Source organism: Gavialis gangeticus, unplaced genomic scaffold (assembly GCF_001723915.1).
Source record: "Gavialis gangeticus isolate Ggan-Ray unplaced genomic scaffold, GavGan_comp1, whole genome shotgun sequence".
NCBI lineage: Eukaryota > Metazoa > Chordata > Crocodylia > Gavialidae > Gavialis > Gavialis gangeticus.
The window spans coordinates 57,287,205-57,308,550 of record NW_017729034.1 but is presented as its reverse complement, the minus strand read 5'-3'; the positions used below and the strand labels follow the sequence as shown (position 1 = coordinate 57,308,550).

Genomic DNA, 21,346 nt, shown 5'->3' with positions numbered 1-21,346 from the left:
CTACCCTGGGGGTCTTTAAGAAGAGGCTGGATGCCTACCTGGCTGGACTCATTTGAGTCCCGTTTCTCTTTTTGGGGTTTTTTGTTGTTCTCCCGCCCTGGCGGGGGGTCGGGCTAGAAGATCTACTAGGTCCCTTCCGACCCTTAATCTATGAATCTATGACACTGATCAAGGAGACCTCAAAACTACCTCTAGCTCCCTCCATGTGGGAAAAACAGAAGACAGTGCAGCAGAAAGAGACGTCTTGCTTGTTCATCTCAAAAATTCCTTGCCTTGAGAGAGGATGCAGCTTCATTCAAAGCTGACAGAACCCAAGGATCCTTTGCCTTATCTAGATTCCCTAAGTACTTCCTGAAGCAAGCCCACGCATGACTTGTAGAGTGGGGTGAATCCCTAACTCCCAGCTGTTTGGTCCCTAGCTTTCCCTGCTTGTCTATGGCCCTCCCTCAAGGAACTACCTTCTATTCAGCTCCCAAAGGAGGGACTTTTCCTCTTCAAATGGGTTAGGCCTCCTCCTCTACAAGTGTAGGTAAAAGTGCAAGGGGATTTAATATGTGATTCACACAATTGTCCCTCTTGCCATGCCACATGTGCATGGCAGGAGGCGCAACAGTGGGATTGTTGCCTTATTCCCCTTGCACTGGCGAGAAGCAAGCTCCTGTGGCACTGGCAAGAAGCAGGCTCCCACAGCTGAGAGCTGTAGACACTCCATTTGAGGGGCTTCCAGTCACTGTGGTGATCTGCCCAGCCCAGGGGCACATGAAACACTGGAAGCGGGAGGATCACCACTCAGGCAATCTGTCCACCCTGGGGGCAGGTGAAGTCACAGTAGCAATCCTTCCCCAACCAGGGGTTTCCACACACCTCCAGCGCAGGGAGATCACAAGGAGGCATGCTGCAGGTACCTAGCATCTATAGCTGTGGGACTCTGGGTCCCTGCAGCTGCAGGGTACTGTTGTGATCCACAGTCTGCAGCTGTTGGGGCTGAAGGCCCTGAGCAGTTTTGTGACTTGCAGCCTCAGCTGGACAAGGTGCACACCTACAGCTGGGAGCCCACAGTCGACAGGACTGCCAGCCACAGGGAAGACCCCGCGTGCTACACGTGCAAATTAAAGCTCAATAGCAACCAGCTATAAAGTTAATACACATTTTGAAGGTTTAACTTTATAACTGGTTGGAGTTCTTTATTGTGAAATAAATATTTTGCACATGTAGCTGGACTCAAGGTAATGGCACAATTAACCAGTTAATTGTGTGATACCTGGAATGGGGGCCTATGAAGTACAGCCTGAAGTCTCATACAGTAAAGCAGAAAGCTCCTCTGCAATAAAGGCAAAGCTAAAGAGGACAACCTTGCCCCATCCAAAGGATTAAACAGCTCCTCTGTACCCAACCCAGCCCACAGACCTGAGCACCCCAAAGTAAGGTCTACTGTATCCCTCCTGCTCTCCCCCAGACCTACTGCTTTTTCAGCTGCTCTCTTTTTTTTGTCTGATACTCCTCTTTCACTGCTTCCCTTGAAATCCCATGAGGGTGTCACCTCCAAAGGAAGGCTTTCCAAGCCAACCTGAGCAGTCAGCAAAGCTAATCAATACTTGTTGTATGCATCTTCTGTTAGATAGGCAAGGCAACTCTGGCTTCAGTCTCTTAACTCCTTCCTTCACCCTGTAACATTTCATCAAGGAAACCAAGGAATGCAACAGAATTACACCATGCATGTATTTAAACCAGAAATATTATAACTAAAACACTGTGGGCACATCTACATGTTCATTAATGCACCTTAGATACTGCGCATTTAGGTTAGTATTTGCTTAATAAAGTACTACCTAAATGCACAGTAGAGTTAGTACACAGTTGTTTTGTGATGCTTACTACACATTAGCTTAATAACACTGTGCAGTAGGCTATTAGCACTATTTTAATCACTACATTACTGTGCAGTGTTAATAAGCTAATGAGCAGTAAGTATCTCATGTAGATGCACCCAGTTTGTCACAGAAGTAATTAAGCATCTGCTTAACTTTAATAATGTGAAGTCAAAGTGGCTTCTCAAACACATTGTTAAGCCTTTACTTAAGTGCAGTAGTGTCTTAGAGCCCCAAGGCTATCTTGGTAGGCGAGAGGAAAAGAATTAGAAAGGACTACAACAGTTTTCTAAGGGGGATCCTGAAACCTGTTTGTAGCACTGAAGACTGAAGAAGAACCACTTTCCATCATCATATAACAAAGAAAGGGGGTACTGGAATATACTCACAAGGTCTGTGTTAAAAACACTATATGCACTTATTTAACAACTGTTATCAGATAAAGTAAAATCAACTGAAATACTGCAGAGATAGTTCTGCAATATGTTTCTCAGGAATTTTTTAAAAAGTGAAAATAGTTGCAATTTTCAAATAAGCATGTTTTAGTTATGCACAATCAACACTGATCGGAACAAAGAACCAAACTAGTTTTAAGATGGAGCTTATTCAAATTATGAAAAGGCCTGTATTACATGGTTGACTGAGACAGCAAGGGATTAGACTCACTGACACATTCTTATATCTTAATATGAGAGAGCTCAATGAAGAGTGTTTGTTTTCCCCTGAACTATACATGGCCATTAAACATTCAAATACTTCAGCTTTTAACACCAGCATTTAAAAAAAAAAAGCACGTAATCAACGTCTGGATCTATGTCAGCACATCCAAACCATGATGAAGAGATAGACAGAAATTAGAGTTTGAAAGAAAATACACTGCGTATCCAATGTATACGTTAGAACTGTTTATTCATTGATTGTAAGCCAGACTTATTTCAAAACATTATTTAAGACACTTCTCTCTACTAAAGGACTGTTAACAGAAAACACACTTTCCCCCCACAAAGTCACTAGTCTTTTTCGATATGACAGTCTTAACAGGAAAAAAAACAACTGTCAATACCTTACACTATTGCAACCTAAATAACCAAAACCAGTTACTGAAACAAATTGAAAACTGTATAAGGACAAGAATGAGAACAGGGCCAAAGGCCATCTCCTACATCTCAGACATCCAATCAGCTGAAAATAGGGAATTATAAACATACATTTCAGCCATAATTATCTTGTGATGCTAGACCTGATCTATAAAGTTATAATACACCTTAAGCATAGGTGACAAGAAAGGATGACATGAAAAAAATAAATTAGATCAGTCCACAACAAGTTACATTAATTGATTTCTTAAAGGGTGCATAAGAGAATTAAATTCAAGAACTTCCGTGTTCTGCGTCACATGATTAAATTTCAACAACATCTTAAGAAGCTCCTTAAACAGGTAGTACTTAAACACTATTGCATTTTAATTCACTTAGGTAATGGGATAAGGGGTTATTTTCAAGCTACACAGGAAGTTATTTTTAACCTTCTACTGCAATTTCTTACCTTCATTTTACTAGCCAGCCTTTTCACAAAGGTCATTCAAATGTATAGCTAACAAATGCCTCCCCTTCAATCCTTCATATTCAACACAGCAGTCCTAGTCTATTCTAATTCTTTTTCTAAACTGAAACTGTTCTTTGAATTTTTCCCAATAATCCACTTTAAGTCTTAGCTGTCATTTACATCCTTTCTGTATAGGCAGATGAAGGCCATGAACTCATAAAAATTAGGATAAAGAAATCACTTGCTTTTCTTCAAAAAGATCCAAGGTTAAATGATGCACATACCTAGATTTTCTCCACCCCAAACATCCATCATCATGTCATACTTTCCTAGCTCTTCGAAATAGGATTTGTCCATCACAAATAACCCACCAGCTATCATTGGTGTTCTAAAAGAGAGAGAAAAAGACAGAGAGGAGAGAGAGGGGGAGAGAGAGGGGAAAGTCAGGAAATAAATGCATAATGACTGGCCAGTATATGGCTTTTTGGGGTGTTTTGTTTCGTTTGTTAAAGATTCAAGACTCATTGATTACTTGAAGAATTTTGGAATATTTTCTCCCTTAAGCCATTTCATTTGGCCATATGCCTGTGTAACTGCACTTGCATACAGCTGCAAGGGTTATTCTATGAATCATGCTCCAGCATGACTTCCATAGATGATGTTTATCTCCATTTCCAGATTCTCATTCAAAGTCTTTTCTATAAAGGCTAATGATGGTGGTCATGTATACTAGAAATCAAACTGAATTTTAAAACCCCTCCCACATTCTTAGCATCACAGATAATATTTAATTCCCCAAGAGCAAGAGGGTTATTTTATAAACCTGAGCAGCAGCTGGGTGCCTTTCCTATAGTGACAATAATTTTTTGCCTTCTTAAGTATTTCTGTCTGAAAAAGTCAGTGTCCTGCAAGTAAATAAAGTAAGTCTGATATTCTTATGAGGTGGAATAAATGTCCCCTCTTTACAGCTATGGAAAATGAAGTAGTCTATTTAGCCATATTATGCCTGGGTCTATTTACATATGTGGAGTCAATATATTTTGGTGTGCTTGCTTCATGTACATCTTGGATAGTTAATCTATGAAATTTAACAGAGGCAAGCTGATTAGGACACAGATTTGCATGAACTCTAGAGAAGAAAAAATAAAAAATGGCTCTTTAAATCAAGTCTCAAAATGCTGCCTTCAGTAATTACATGCAACTGTGGTAGCTGGATACTAACCAAGGAACATACTAATTTGGGTGCCGAATCAGTAGCATCAGTTTCTGCCTTCTATTCCACTCAGTGCAACACTGGATTGTACAACACTAAAAACCATGAGTTCAGGTAGAAGGAAAGAGTAGGAACAATGTAAAAGTTGACTGCTTCAGGCTACCCAATTGCTATGTTTTGGAATAGCACTCCAGTGGTGTATGCTTTTGTTGCACATTTAAAATCTTTTATAAGAGAGGATACTCTAGCACCAGCCAGTTTGCAACAGGACAATGTGCCAAGTATAACATTTGGGAGACAGTAGCTCAGTCAGTTCCACTTAAAGTATTTAATAACATTGGTGTGTATGTGTGCACATGTTGGGAGAGGGGGTGACAGAAACATACTTTATGGGAGCAACAGGGTTTCCTTGCCGTGCTCTTCTTTGCTCTGGCGTCATGTAATCCCATTTGAATACCAAGTTCCAATCGAAGCCTTCAAGAAAAAAATCAGAATAGAAAACAGTTGGATGTTAAAATATTTCATTCATTGTTCAGCTTTTAATATCATACTTTTCTGACTAATATTACCAGGGACTGAAATTTAAATGTGGAAAGAGAAAAATGGAAGGGTCTGACAGAATTTAAGTCAAAATCTCAGGGAAACATGCAGGAAGCAAACAAAAGAAGGGCAAAGGAATTAACAAGTAAGAAACCAGGAGTTAAAGATGAAAGACAACACAGACATGGGCTACAATGGAAATCAGGTTTTATTTTAAAATTTTTCTCTACTTAATTTTAGAACACAGTCAGCAACACCAAGAAGCAACAGGCCTTGACCTAGCTATAGACCTAGCCATGTATGCATCTGCTCAAATGGGATATTAAATGAAGAGCTTTCAGTCATTAAATTTACTCTAATAATTATTAATACAATTAGAAATAGATTCTGGTTTTTGTCAGATCATGTACATATTGCACCCATTTTCCACAACAGCAAATGCTCTTATTTGCTCATATATATATATTACAAGAGGATCTTGCTGGATGTCACAATAGGTTAATTACAATTTCTTCCATTTACCTACATAGGAAACCTACCTTTCTCCTTTCACATTTTTAAACCTAACAATGACTAGCATCAGCTGCTTAACAGAAACCCAACAAATGAGATAACTTATCAAAAGGAAAAAAAAATTCTTCCTCCACAGGAATTAGGGGGTGATTTATCCCTTCTAGCATGAAAGTTTAAATATCTACAACCTAGGGAACTTGCTCCTGATTCAAGCTAATGTGCCAGCTGAAGACATTTAGGACTAAATGAGGTCAATAGATTTGGTTACAAAATGTCAACAGCATCCCTTCTGGACATGAGGACATAGCAGCACACATTAGGGGAAGTGGAATATTTAGGAAAAAAGATAAGATTAGATCCAGAAACATTAGCACCAGTAACAAACTATTGCACTAATGATCCATCGTAACCATCAGACATGGGCATGGCAGAACGGATAAAGTGAAGACAGCTGAATCCACCCATAACTTATCCCACAAGATATTTATATTAATTTCTCACAAAGTAAACACGAGTCCTGAAAACTCATTACAAAAGTGTGCCAACTGGGCAAGCACTTTTTTAACAAGTATTAAAGTTACTATAACATTGAATACTACAAGAAATAAAACACTGCACATTAAGATATTAAAGGTCTAAAATACAAAGTACTTTAAGATAAAATATGATTCAAATTTTACAACAGATAATGGTTTAAAGCCTTCTTCATGACAAGCAAAATGAACTCTAATACTTTGCATTTCATTAAAAAGTCTTATTCAGTACTCCACAAAATGATTTGAACTGGAACATACTTGAGACAAGCTACTGTTCCAGTGCAGAAGCAATGAAGTAATAGGAGTTGTATACATTACAGTGAACACAAGGGGTCTCTTTTGGAACGCAGGAGAGCATTGCAAAACATAAGAATAGCTATAAAATTGTTTTTCCTTCTCCATCCTCACTGACTAGGGAAAAAAGAATCTGAGCTCAATGAAATGAGATCATTAACTCAATACAAGGGAGTTTTTTAAAAAGTTGCAAATGTTTATTTGTATTACCCAAATGCATATCTGATAAGAAAGAAGAATTTACTCTTATTTCATCTGAAATGTAATTTATGCCAGCCTATCGTGGTGTCTCCATTAAGTGATTAGGTCCAATTTAACATTCAAGTAATTAGAATACATCAGATAATATTACCAAATAACAACGAATAGGAGAAGGAAGGTTTTGCCTTGTAACACTAACAGGTAAAATACATGCATTTGGGAAATAGCTAGGTTTAAAAAAACACAAACCTTTTTTCCAACCCCACTTTAAAAAAAGACACACAAAATAAATTTACTGTTAGAAAAGGATTCTTGTTCAAGGTAATTAAGTCTTCTCTCCAGGTATCACACACAAAAGTACTGTAAGTTTTTCCATGTTGTGTCAACACCCAACGTGTCAGCTGAAGCAAGAAGACTACAGATGAAAGGGTAGTTCAATTTCCATTCCTTGTCTCTGGCTTTTACTAGTATGGCCAAAAAGGACAAATGTAGTAGTTATGATATGGTAATCTGCTCACTGAAAACTGGAGGAGACCACCACAGACCTTTAACAACCTAAAAATTTGAATGTGCAAAATTCCCATTATTTAAATTCAAAAGTTGGTATATACTATCTCCCAAGGCCATGAGTAAAGGGGGCTGGACACCACTTAATAAGAAGCATTTCAACAGTGCAAGGAGAAGTGAGGGAAGATATTTGGGAAGGACAGAGCTACAGAAGCACCATGAGAAGCAACAAGCCAGTACATTCTTTATTCATAGCCCTCAATTCCCCTCCCATGGACCAAGAATTTAATAGCATGGAAGATATGTTTGCCACTCCTATTTAAGAACATTCCTCCCCCTTCAATACAGAAATAGTGCCAAGAAGTCATGCACAAACTCCCAGAACCCAGGTCATATAACAAATACCTTGGGCAATAAACTTTTGTATTTATTGAAAGCTGGCGCACGTGTAAGAATGATGAGGTGCTGATTTACCTAAGTCTAGATTTCAGTCACAGCAACTTATTTACCTTCTTTATAACACATTTATCAAATAACTGACTTGGACATGAAAGGTTCCATATCTCCTTAGTAGCTTAAAGGGGTGCAGTCACTCAAAACTCAAGTCACTGGCTAGAACTTGGCATTTAGTGTCTTAAATGAACATCTACTCTAGTTTAACAGAGGCATCAGGGGCAGATCCAGGAGTGGGCAGTGACAGTGGTACCCCTCCCCTTTTGGCTGTGCCATGCATGCACAGTGAGCTCCGAGCTCAAAGCCTGGTCAGCGCAGGCTCCTGCCCAAGCTCCACACGTGCAGTCAGCTTTATGAGTGCACCAGCTGATCAGAACATGGTCTGGCCAAGCCCACCACTTTTGCACAACTCCAGAGCCCAGGGAGTAAGCAGTGCCACTGTTCACCTCCCTCATCTTCTTTCTGTACCCCCATACCCTCCCATTCAATTCAGCAACAGGTGAAAGGAGGGGGAGAAGCGGTGGTGGCAGCACTTACAACCTGGGCTCTGAAACCATGTGAAAATGGTAGCTCCTACAAGATCCCACTCTGATGAGCTCAGAGTAACGGGTTTTTAATGGTTTAATTGTCAAAGTGTGCTTTGATGTGCAAGTGAACCACAAGGACTGCTTGGTGGAGTGACACAGATAAAGTTACATACATTTTTTTTTCTTTTGCAAAAATAAAGAGCTCACTATGTATGCAGAGATCAGGCAGGAGCTTGTGCTGACCAGACAGTGGATGTAGAACTCATTATGCATGCACAGAACAGCCAAAGAGGGGTACAGCCACACCCCCACTGCCCTGCTCCTGGATCCACTGAGATTCTCCATTTGAGGAACACCAATATACTGGCACATCTGATTGAAGTAGGTCCCCAAACATTAAGGGCAGACTAGGTTTGAAATTGAACTACCCCTCACTCCTAATGAAAGCAATTTCATGCCCTGGTTGAAACACAATAGAGATTGAAATTGTATTATTGTTTATGTCAACATCCCTAATAAAACATTTTTTGTTCAATGTTAAGCCCTTTGCTCTGAATTAAGTGTTGCATAAAGGTTTTTATTATTAGTCATGAACAGTTCACTCTTATTAAGCAGAACATACGCCATTAATTTGTCACAAAAGAAAATCTTCCATTTCCATTCCTATCACAGTCTGAAGAAATTTGGAAAGGGATAATGGCACTGTAGAACCTAGAGTGAGTGTGCGAGTGTATGCGCATGTATGAGAAAGCATGCATTTATATACATTTTATATATATGATTAATGACTAGCTGTAAGAAACTTGACACTTAACCATATGTATACAAAGTCGACCAGTTTGAATATTTGAAAATTTTTAAGCAAAACAAGCTGCATAAGTGTGTGGGCATTCTTGGCATCTTTTCAAGCCATGTACTAATGAATGTCTTATTGGATAGCAGAAGCAAAGACTTGTTGGCCTTATATTGCTCCTGAAATGTATATATATAGCCACTATAAAGAAACATCAACAGGAGTTTTGATTGTGAATTAGAGGCCAGCAGAAACCTTAAAAGTTGTTTACCTCCAAAAGATGAATTTCAAGTTCATGTCTAGAAAGACACTGACTGTAAGAACCTCAACTTCATGCACGAGAGGGAGCAAAGGGTGCATTAAGTCTGTCTGTTCTGTGATGATAGTGATGTGTGTTTTGAGTCCTGGTGCATTCTTTTTATTTTTTTGGTTGACTCATATTCCAGTACAGGTACATACCGCCTTTTAAATCAGCTGACGCCCCCACGTACTGGAAGTTGTCCATATTAATTACATCAATTATAGGAGACACAACTCTGGTCTTGTCCTAAAATAAATATTAAAAAGTAATATTGAAATAATGAAGTCAATATTAAGATTCACACAGGATGAGATTTTGAACAGTTCAGTGGGATTCCATTGCCACTTCCCCCCTCTATTTTTGACTCTCACTGAATATCCATTTAGGGAGAATTTCTCACCAGCACTTCCAGAAACAGCTGCCTCAACTGATGGCTTTGAATTCTCTCTTCCTTCTAAACTACTTTTATACAAGAATAATCCTCTCCCGTTGGACTTGAAACAAAACACATAATCAACGTCAAACCCAGAAGGCAAGCAGAAAACAGTGATTCTCAGTCTTAGACCTGGCCAAGAATACTAGTCTCAAAAACCACTTCAGAATTCAGATGTCAAGTCTCCTGCTGTCCAAGGAGCTGCAGTATCTATCAGGACTTCGCCAATCCACCATCTTAACCCAGTATTTAATATATATTATATATTTGACCTTTCAACACCAGCAGATCCTTCCTTTAATGATAATGCATTCTGCACTAGCATAAAGACACTTAACATTGGGATACTCCAGTCAACAAATACAGAAATAGATTTCAAAAAATTCAAAATATTAAAGCTGTCAGAAAATCTATTCTAGCAACAAAAAAAGTCTTTGGACAGCTACCACACCCACTTGCAGTGAAACTGCTTTGAACACTTCTCCTTGAATGAATGTGTTGTTTTCAAAACAATCTTGACAAAACATGATTTTCCATCAATCCTGCATATAAAAATTAGGATGTTGGTAAAATCCAAACACTTTCAAAACTACTCATTTTCCTAATGTAATAGATTGGAACATTCCACTTTATTCTGTTTCACAAAAAACCTGCATTTTATTTATTGCTTGATAAAATGCTAACCAATTTTTTTTTTAAAGTGTGTTTACATGAATAATTATCGCAGAACTCTTGGTTCACAGGCTATATTCTGATACCATGAACAACGCCTCAGAACAGAATGTCATTAATTATGGGTAGGACTAAACACTTAACTCAACAAATTAGTGCCTATATTAATAAAGTGTGGAGAATACATAAAGATGTATCTAATGAAAATGAGAAATTTAATTTTGATTAATGTGCTACAGAATAAGCAATTTCATGGTAAAAGTGCATTGGGTGAAAAATCTCTTCATTTATTTTAAAATCATATTTATGAAATTCATTTTCAACTAGCAATGGATATAATTTATAGGTTCAGACCTCATTCTTCCCAGATCAGAATGAATATTAATCTGTTTTCTACTACCAGTTTTTTGTGAGAACATTTTTACTGCATGTACTGCAAAAGGGATTGCTGTGAAGTATCATCAATTCTGTTAAATCAAATCAGATTGGGCAAACAGTGAGAGGTATCAAGAGCACCGTTTTGTCTCCAATTATTTAATCCTAACTGCTAAATCCTTAAGCACCTCAATAAAACCTCAAATTGTTATTACATGCTGCTAATCTTAAGAAAATGCTGAGCATTTACAGAATCCACACTATCTTGCCATCAGCCAGTCAGCAGTTCCAAGGCTTTAATCCTGCTAAATGATGAGAAGAGAATCTAGTTGGATCCACAGTTAAAACTCAAGCTAAGATCCAAATCAATATCATGAACTATAATGGTCAACTATACACCTACATCAGGGACATAACACTATGCAAGTTTACAATCAGGCCTTCCACTAATCATTAATTAGTATGACTTCATTAAGCTAAGAAAATCCTCAAAAGACAAGTCACATTTAACAGGTAGGACAGGTGAGAAAAGTCAAAACAAAGCCTTTTTGTTCTTAATACCCGATATCTATCTGCTGGGTACATTGTATAACTTAGCTAGAAAACTACAGAGAAAAATGGTCACTGAATGTGTTGTCAAAGGATCACTCAATTAAAATAGCTGAAAAATGACAGAACTTAAAATTATCCACTAAACTACAGAAGCAGAAATATATATAAAATAAAAACAATTAAAGCCTCCAAAAATATCTGAACAGGAGTCAGATATTTCAGGCTATGTCTATATCTGGAGCCTCTATACTCTGATAAAATTCTTTCTGAAATTTCCATTTTCTACTGCAGTTTTATATTTGACATAGGTGAGTATGGTGATCTGAAAAGTGTTCAAAGCACCTGTTACATTAGGGGGAGAAATTGCCACAATGAGGCCACGCTACCTGTCAGGCCCTAAGAGCTCATTTATACCTAGGGCTGGATGTACTGGCTTATATGGCAGTTGGCTGTGCTAGCTATTGACCTTCCTAGGATTTTTCCCAGGCCACAAAACCCAGCTTGGTTAAATTTCACTTCAGTACTCATACACTAGCACGCTGGTATTGTAGCATATTTGAGGAGACTATTTGAACAAAACTCTCTCTAGCTTGAACAATAACTCTCTCTAGCTTCTACATAGATACAAAAACCACATGGTAATCTTAAGAGCTGAGGGCATCCTTTCAATATATTCCTCTCTAACTGTTTTCCTGATAACAGCCTTGTTTTTCTCCCATGATATAAACGGATGTGTGTTTTGCAGCAGAGTAGGCAGAGTTTTTATGTATTCTCAGAACAATAATTGTAGAGTGCTACAAAACAGTTAATGCTTATAAATTGTTAAAAAAAAGACCTGCAGGCCTCAATTCAGAGAGATTCAGAAACACCGATTGAAAAAAATTAAAAGCAGCTGTTCCTTTGAAGTGGCCTTTATTTAAAGTTGACTTGCTGGACACTTACTTTCTTTGCTGATTCTACAAGGAATCTGATCTGCAGTTTGATAACTAAAAAAGGCCAAGGGAAAATATGGTAAAGTTTTGCTCTGTTCTGTAAATGCTGTAGTTACTTTGCAATGGAACATGGAACTCAAATTGTGTGCGCTTCATGATTACAGTAAAGGGAAATAAAAAGTGTGAAAATAAGTGCCTGGAAACTGGTAGTACTGGTACTTTAATTCTTTTAATATTGGGTAGAAGCATAATGAAGATACTAGAAATTTAGATTATTGTAAACTGTACTCCCGTCATCAGGAATTAGTAAGGATTCTACATGGTTTGCTTCTCTCCCTCCCCTATTAGTATTCTAGAGGATCTCAAAACTTTGAACCAGACTTAGGATTCACAACATCTCTTGGAGAAATTATGAATATCTTCATGGTGATATCTGGTAGACCACTAGTGGCTCATCTGAAGAGACACAGCAAATTTAAAACAGACATGGGACTAGAACCCAAATATTATTCCTCATCACAATGCCATTCTGTTATCATCTAGGCTAGGGACAGACATTACACATAATATGGTTTACGTGATCAAAAACTGGTTTAAACCTTTAACAGAACAAAGGTTCAGTGCACATAAACCAGTGTGAAAATAGCTGAAACTGGTTTGAGATAAAACTGGCTGAATGTAGTATCAGAGTTAACCGATTTGGTTCAGACCAGTTTATGCAATGTCTGTCCCAGACTTCTTGCTGGTTTAAGATAAACCAGACTCCCCCAACATCCCAGCATGCTCTCTGGGCTGGGTGGGGCTCTGTACTCCACATCAGGGTTGGCTCCTCCCCTCTGCATCTGTCTGGCTTCTCTGTGCTCAGCAGCGATTATCCCCCCTGCCCTCCGCTTTAGCAGACACCTCTGGATTAGCTAGCAGACCACATGCTGGCTACAGTCCATGCTGTGGGACAGACAAAGGCAGACAGGCTTTTTGGAGCTAACCAACAGATACTTTAATGTACTTCTTTGGAAATGTTTGAGAAAAGCTGTTTGCTCCCCTCCCTCCCTCTCACCACTTTCTGCTAAGCACAAAATTCCCTTCTCCCCTCTGCCTTTGCGGAGGTGTCTGTGCATCAGCCAGACACCTTACATGCTGGGTCTGTGCTGAGTCAACAGATAGCTGGTAATGTCTCTGTCATTTTCTTAATGGGGCAATAAATACTGAGATAAGGGTGATAAACACTGTTATCAGCTCCCCCCTTCACCCCCTTCCAGCTTGCTTGCCTGTCAGTTTGCTGCAGACAGTATACAGAAGCAGGGAGGGAGAGTGAAAAGCTCTGTATCATCAACAGATGCATGCACTGTACACCCTGCCTTGCCCTCAGAGTGCTATCCCAGGGTTGCAGGCTGGCAACACCCCCACCCCTTGAGCAGCCAGTGGGGAAAAGCAAGGGACTGCAGGCAGGGTGGGGGTTTACACTCCTCCCTAGTCAGAGCCCTTCTGGGGCCTCCCATAGTTTAGCTGTGTGGAAGGGCAGGGAGGGCTGCTCTAGTGCCCCCTGGCTTCCAGCCTGAGCCACTGCAGGCATGTGCCTGAACTTCCTCAGTCCAGAGGGATTGTCTGTATGGTTGGAAACCAGTTCAACCTAGCTAGATTAGACTAACCTGCAAAGGTTGAATCAATTCAGGCTCAGGCTTTTTTGAATGTCTGTCCCTAGCCCTAAAGATCTAGTTTGTTTAAAAATCTGCTACCGTCAAATGTGCCACCCAAAGTTTATATAGGCTTGGTGTATATTCCATCTTTGCTATACATTATTTATCTTTAGGTTCTGTACTAGCTTGATGGTAATGTGTCATGTTCATTTAAGTAGATAAGAGAGAGAAGTGGAAAGTTGGAGCTATCTATCTCTATATATTAATATTAGTATTTTATTTCTATATATTTATTAATACAAATTACTATATAATATAATAATACTAATATTAATAGACAGAGATAGGGAGATAGCCCCAACTTTCCAATTCTCTTCCTTATCTACTTAAATTAACATGACATCTTTAGGTTCTGTATTAGCCTGATTGACATGCATGATGGACATAACATACATTAATAATTTCCAGTCCCTGTCAAACTGAACAGCCACAAAGTTATGTTACCAACCCCTCAAATCATGTAAATGTGTACCTTACCTTTCCCAAAAGGGTAGAAAATACTATACATCTTTAATTCCTACCCCAAGAAAAAGAAGTTGGGACTTCGATTACACTTAAAGCTTATTTAACAGTATGCTAAGCTAGTTTCACTCTTTACACTGTACCAATATTCATACATCAAATTGAGCACCCTTCTAGATGCACACATATGATTAATGTGATTAGTGTATAGCTACATTTATGCTTCTCAGGGAGCTCAAGACCACATGACAATAGTTAAGGAAAGAAGTTTAAGTATATTTAATCATCTCCAGCTACCTGAAATTAGCTGGTATGTGCAACAAAATGTACATCAGTTTCTTTTGTAAAGAAGATCATTTACTAATCCTAGTTCATTAGCCTACCAGCACTTCAAAATGGTGCTACATTCTGTTGTTATGGAAGTCTTGAATATATTACCTCCCTCTCAGTTTAATTTCCTAAAACGTTAAAGTGTTGCCTGCAAAGTTCACTGTGGAATTGCATCAACAGAGAAACAGAAAAGCAGAAGTTCACAGGGTGAGGAACAGGCAATCTGTCCTCTACAAAAAGAGCTACAGTAGCTCAGTTCTCCCATTCCCTTGGTCTCCAAGTATAGGCTCCAGTCCAGCTGCACTTGAAAGCAGTTCCCAATCTCTATTTTATATGGGCTTATGTTTGTAAGCCAAGGTTTCCTGCAACCAGTTGCTCCTTCTGGAGCAACCAGTAGAAGAGCTTGCTGGTGTGGGGGCTTTCTACTCTCTTTTGAGATGGAAGTGGAGGGGCAGATTTTTCTAAGTTTTGAAGCTTGCTGCAATCTCAGCTAAATGGGGCTCTCAAATAATGCATGTTATGCAACTAAAAATAATTGTAGCACCTGTATATTTAGCTTCAAGGCACTTCATAGGTATTAACTAGTTATATTAGTACTGTCAAACTTCAAGCACCTCTAAGTTATTAATATTTGAAAACAGAATTCTAAGTCATACACAAATCATGCACTATAGCAAGTACAGTGACTCTGGAAATAAAAATTAACAGCAAGACTTCACAGAACCAAACAGCAAAACCTACCGAAAACAGTTCACAACTGTGAGTTACTGCAGACAAACTACATTATGCTCAACCTGTCCTGAATAGTTAAAGTGTAGAGTGTGTTTTGTTTATTTTTTTAAAGGTAGGAATAGTGGGGAGTGTTAGGACATTTGCAACACAGAGTACATAACAGAAACCATTTTAGGTATAATGGCTGCATTTACGATTCAGGTTGGACATAAGGAAGAACTTCTTTACTGTCCGAGCCTCCAAGGTTTGGACTGCCACCAGGGGTGGTTCAAGCACCCACTTTGAACGCCTTCAAGATGCATTTAGATGTTTATCTTGCTGGGATCCTATGATCCCTGCTGACTTCCTGCCCCTGGGTCAGGGGGCTGGATTCAATGATCTTCGGGGTTCCTTCCATCCTGAATGTCTATGAAATCTATGAAATAATGTGTTTGGCATTCCAAATAGCAGCATTCTTGGCTTAAGTTTTATCAGTTCAACAACTGAATACTTAGAAGTGTTCTAAGCAATATGCCTTATTTTTCATGTTTTTTCCCTAGCCCAGATACCTTTTTCCAGAGAGAAGGAGATTAAAGTAGGGTCATTCTAAGAGGAAACAGGTACATTCAGAGAACATTTTAATGAGCAGAGGGAAAGTAAAAAGAAGGCCAACTGCCTTTTTCACGTTTTTATTCAGTGCTGTCTAGTGCAATGTGTGTTTTTTCCACTACTTAAGCAGAATTTCTCAAAATTGAAAATGACTGCTTACTAAGGAATATACAAAGTAGAGGTAAGACAAGGAGGGAAACAGCACATACGCGCACTCTTAACCAGTCTTGTCAATGGTTCTCCGGAGACACAAATTAGGCTGAAATATCAGAGAACCATATACCCACAGCTCCTACAAGCTTATCATGTAGGACATATAGACGGACCAATGTCTCTTTCCTGGCCTGAATCTCCTTTCACAACAGCAATCAGGTATATTCAAATATAGCCAGTCCTCACTTAACTTCACAGTTATGTTCCTGAAAAATGTGATTTTAGGCAAAACGATGTTAAGTGAATCCAATTACATCACAGTAGTTACCTACTAGCAGGCAGCGGCCAAACGATATAACCGAACATTGAGCAACTTTTAATGAGTATGTTCTCTAATAGATTAGCAACGTAGTAACAAAACAACGTTAACTGGGATGATGTTAAGTGAGGAGTACCTATACATGGCATTATGCTAAAATGGTACTGGCTGAAGAGGAAGTAACGCTCTTAAGCTTGTAGAAACAGTTGAAACAATGACAGGTCACAAAAAAACCAGGAAGCATGTATTTTACTTTAAAAGATTATCATAAATATTTACATAGATTATGCTCTGCTGTTTACAAATTAAATGAATAAGAACTGAGACTTCATCATGAAATGATGAATTAATTGTTGAATGATGAGCTGTTGCACAATCCATATTGTCCTGTTTACTCTCACTACAGAGAAAGTCATTTTGTACAAGATACATCATATCAATCATTTTTTCAATCAGGTAAGCAGACACCTTATACTAACCTCAGCTACTCTCTCCAGAAGAGGTTCCAGCCAGTGCTCATTACATTCACAGTGACTATCCAGAAACGTCAGTACTTTAGCCTGTGCTGCATCTGCCCCTCTGACACGAGAGCGCATCAAGCCTTGGAAGAAAGATTTAAGAAGTCATCATTGGAGAAAGATTCAACTGTAATGCGACAAAATTAGAATGCTCTAAAAAGAAAAGGCAGTAATGCTCCTATCCAGCCAGCCCACAAGCTTTTTATAAAGACAGGCTGCTTACTGAGGTTCAGGAATTAGATGACAAAAACTTCTAACTTAAGAAGTGGGTTAATAATGTTGCTATACATGAGATGGCAAGAAGCAGAATTTGTTTGGCAATATCTATTACTAAGCCAACTATTTAGTTGGAAGATATTTTAAACAAGCTTTTTGTCTAGGAGTGGAAGTCACCATTTTGTTTGGCTTCTTGCTGCCTCATGGTGTGAATTTTCCAGCCCCAAATCTGAGGAATGGGTGCCCCAAAGCTCGTCTCTACAAGCTAGTTTGTCTGAAAAATATATATATTGCTAAACAAATTCTGCTTCTTGCAGGATAGAGACTGGGATACATAGCTTGTATATTAATTTTGACAGAAAAGTCATAACTCTAGTTACACCAGTATAATCATTAGTATAACAACTGTGTCTAAAGGTATATTAGACTAGCATAGCTTCTTCATCCTTACAGAAATGAACAGTACCAGAATGAAGGCCTTTATGACTGGCACAACCAGTCACATTAGGGAGCTGCACCACTTAATCTATGCTTAGTATAGTGAAAATGTACCTATGTGCTTAGGTAAGTCCCAACTTTACCATAAACTTGCAATGGCAGATTTGCAGGAGATGCTGTTGTTAAGTCTCTCCCATTTCTTAAGTCTTTGAATTCCTTGAACAGGCTCTTTATTCCTACCTCCTCAATTGTTTCCAGGTTGGCTTCAGCCTTGTCTCACCAAACTGCTAAAGTAACCATCCCTTTTTTATTCCATTTCTAAGAGCCTTGTTCAATTTCCATTCCTTTCTTATGCTTCTGTGACTTAGGGTTTTAGTCCTAATTTTGCTAATCATTGGCTTAATGGAACTCCTTTTCTCCTTTGGGCTATCCCAAGACTTATGAGGGATTTCTATGCCCTCCCCACCCCACCCCCCCATTTGTTCCCCAGGTGACCTCTTCTACTCTTGCTACTGCAGATAGCTCTCAAATGCACCTACCCACCCTTTTATTTCATGAGTCCTACTTTTAAAAAAAATAAAATATACTAAACCCCCTGTCTTTCCTCTGTTTTACTTTAACAGGTAATATGCCATTCTTTTCCCCATCATTCCAGACCAATAACACATTTCTTTAGCTTCCCATTTTCCTTTTGTTTTTGCATATCAGTTCCCATCAAATCTTCTTGCTTTGCCATCTAACATTTGAAAATACAGCCCTACTTCCCAAAGTCTCATTCAAACCATGATAGCGAGTTTTTTCCTCTTAAGCCTTTTCAAGTTTTTTTTTTTTACTGCTGCAGTCTGGTATTTAGCAGCTAAATCACCCCTTCCTAAGCTTCTTTTTACTGATCTATTCTCGCATGAAGTTGAAAATATCTTACTTGTATGGTTCTGCCCTATTTAGCACTTTGTTTCATTGCTCCCTACCTTGCCATGTTGCCAGCCTTGGCCATTTTCAAGGGGCCTAGGCCAAGCTGCAGAAGTGTTGCTAAGCAGAAGGCCCCAAAAGCCTGTTTCTGAGTTATCGTAGTGTGAACCTTTGCAGATGTGACAACTAACTTGGTCAGCAAGTAAAGGAAGCCATCAAACACAATTAAACAAAGCACAAGGCCTGAAAGGAGATAAGGGAGGACCATACATGAAATAATCCGAGTACACTATATCAAAGCTTTATCTTAAAATACTAGTAGTAGCGATTGATGTAACCAGATGTATTAGGTGTCATTTTGTTATAATAGATATATTTTTGTTAAGATGCTTAGATAATTTGTAAAAACAAAAATAGCCTTGTCAGAGAAGACCATAAACTAAGGGTAAAAACAAAAATAAAACAAACAGGCCAGCATTGAGTAACACTCCATAACAGGGAAGGAAAGGAAATAAGAATCCTTCCTCTTTCTTTCCCAAGGATATAAATCCTAACTAATTGACACTTAAGTCAACAAGAGATCTGGTTTAGTCCAGTTCCAAAAGTTTCAGCAAAACAAAAGCAATTCAAATAAAACCAATCGTTTATCGAAATATTAGAACCAGCCATCTATACTTATTGGGCATAGGCTGGGAGGGAAAGTTTGGAGAACTCAGCAAATTTGAGAAGACCTGCTGCCAATGTGCATGCCACCTTCCTCCCCCATTTCGTGTCACCCCGACCAGTATAGGCGAGAATCTATGTTGCGCTGTTATGGGTAGCCAAATAGACTATGGGATAAATGCTTATTTTCATGTTTTAAAGTGAAAACAAATAAAAGGTTGGGCTGTAGACCCATTTCTGCCTCTTACCAGAAGCCCATCCACAAAGTTAACTGTAATCTGGGTAACAGCTATTTATCACACCTTTTACTTCCCTTTGTCTCTCCTTAGTTCCATTCTAACTGTATTTTTAATATAGCTCCCTTCACACTAGAATCCATCTCTGGAACACCAACTATCTTCATTTTCCCCTTCCTCAACTCTTTGCCCTAAAATCTAGACTCGGCATCTTTTTTTCAGCTTGCATCTTCTCTACCTTCTTGCTCTGCAAGTTAGGCTTTCCCTAAAAATCAGACTTTCTAATTTGTTTGATACACCTCTTTTCTTTTGATTCCTCATACCTCATGTCCCTACCTCCTCCTCTTACCCTCGTGTTCCACTTTCTCATTTACTCTTATTCTTGTTCCTCTTAAATTTTAGTTTGTACAGATCATGTCATCATTGAAATATCATTCTAAACTTCTACTTTCTATTTTTATTTCCTAAATACTAAAGAGATGCAAGTGACAAAAAGGTAACCTTAAAAGGTTTCCTTTAAAATATATTCCATTAAATGTGTACATAACTGCATGATGCGGAAAAGTAAGTCTTTATGTAAAAACAAGTGGCTAGTTCTTCAGGGAAGGAATTACATCTTCAGTCTATCTAAAGCACCATGAAACCTGAAAGCATTATCATTGTTTATAAGTTACTTTTTTCTGGTACATGCATCATCAGTAAAATATCTGGCAAACCAATTAGTTCCACTTTTCACATTGATGCATCTCTCAGTGTATGAACTAGAAAAAATTCAGTTCACCCTCTAAATTCTACAGTATCGTGCAGAGATAAGTAAGATAAAGTCAGTTACCACTCCAAAGGCTCTTTACTGTAAATCAGCTTTCCGTAATGGTTACCTTGTTCTTTTTAAGTGTTGTTTTGATGTGAAAAACATTACCGGCTTACTTATATGCCTGATCTAGTAAAACCTTGCTTTTCTGACAAAGTTTTGTTTACAAGCATGTTCCAAAGAAAATATTCAAGCACTGAGTGCTCAGGAGTATGGAAATTCTTGTGCACAGTGTAATTAGTCATGGCATATCAAGGTAGTATGTGTGCCAATGCTTGTTTTTGAATAGTTGTTCCATAGGCAAAATTGGCAGGATACTAGCTGAGCATTTATAAAAATGAATAAGCACACATTTGGTATTTTAGTCAACTATCAGTTATTTCAACAGCTGTAGGACAGTAATTAGACTAACTGCCATATCTAAGGCTGTAAACCCAACATTCAAGAAGTACCTAGCTAATGAAATGAGACTAATTGCAAAGTGAATGGTAAGTGAGAAAGATGAATTTTAAATCAGATTAGATACTTGCCACTGTTGCATAATTAGCACATACATTTTTATTTTTTTCAGTACTAAATGATCAATTCTTCTTTTTTGCACTAAAGATAGAGAATGGTGCATTTAAAATACATAGTAGTTTAATCTGTACTTTTCTCTCCCCAGAGTTCACAAATTTCTTACCTTCTCGACGGTCATTTCGAAGAATACGCACTTTCTCTATTTTCCCCAAGAGAGCACCATCCTCAGCTGCAAGACAATAATTAAATGAATGATTAACCCCACATTGATATAATTATTTTAAATATCATAGCAAAAGATACAAGAAATTCAAGTTTGTAAATATTCACATTAATCTTAATTTATTTGTGAACTATGAACACCATGGCTAAGGCATTCAGGGAGGCAATGTAGCTACATTCTTAAAAGATCTCTGCCATCGTACGCTGCACCTTTCTAGAGGACTTTGCCAACATAGCTATAAAATCAGCACAGCAATAGCAAGAGAGATGCTGTCATG

General features: G+C 38.4%; 1 protein-coding gene and 1 long non-coding RNA gene across 2 annotated transcripts in view; one reads left to right on the top strand and one right to left on the bottom strand.

The window, feature by feature from the left end:
- The window catches only part of GALNT2 (polypeptide N-acetylgalactosaminyltransferase 2), a 204,983-nt gene that overhangs the window by 30,607 nt on the left and 153,030 nt on the right, over positions 1 to 21,346 (bottom strand). Inside the window, exons 6-10 of the mRNA XM_019527116.1 lie at positions 21,010 to 21,075; positions 17,016 to 17,137; positions 9,450 to 9,537; positions 5,013 to 5,100; positions 3,698 to 3,801 (exon numbers count right to left, since the gene is read on the bottom strand). Coding sequence (XP_019382661.1) covers positions 3,698 to 3,801; positions 5,013 to 5,100; positions 9,450 to 9,537; positions 17,016 to 17,137; positions 21,010 to 21,075 — 468 coding nt within the window. The remainder of the gene's footprint in view (positions 1 to 3,697; positions 3,802 to 5,012; positions 5,101 to 9,449; positions 9,538 to 17,015; positions 17,138 to 21,009; positions 21,076 to 21,346) is intronic.
- Positions 14,646 to 21,071, top strand: LOC109304491. The gene is made up of 3 exons (XR_002099402.1): positions 14,646 to 14,991; positions 17,724 to 17,834; positions 20,992 to 21,071. It is a non-coding gene; the product is annotated as an uncharacterized LOC109304491 (long non-coding RNA).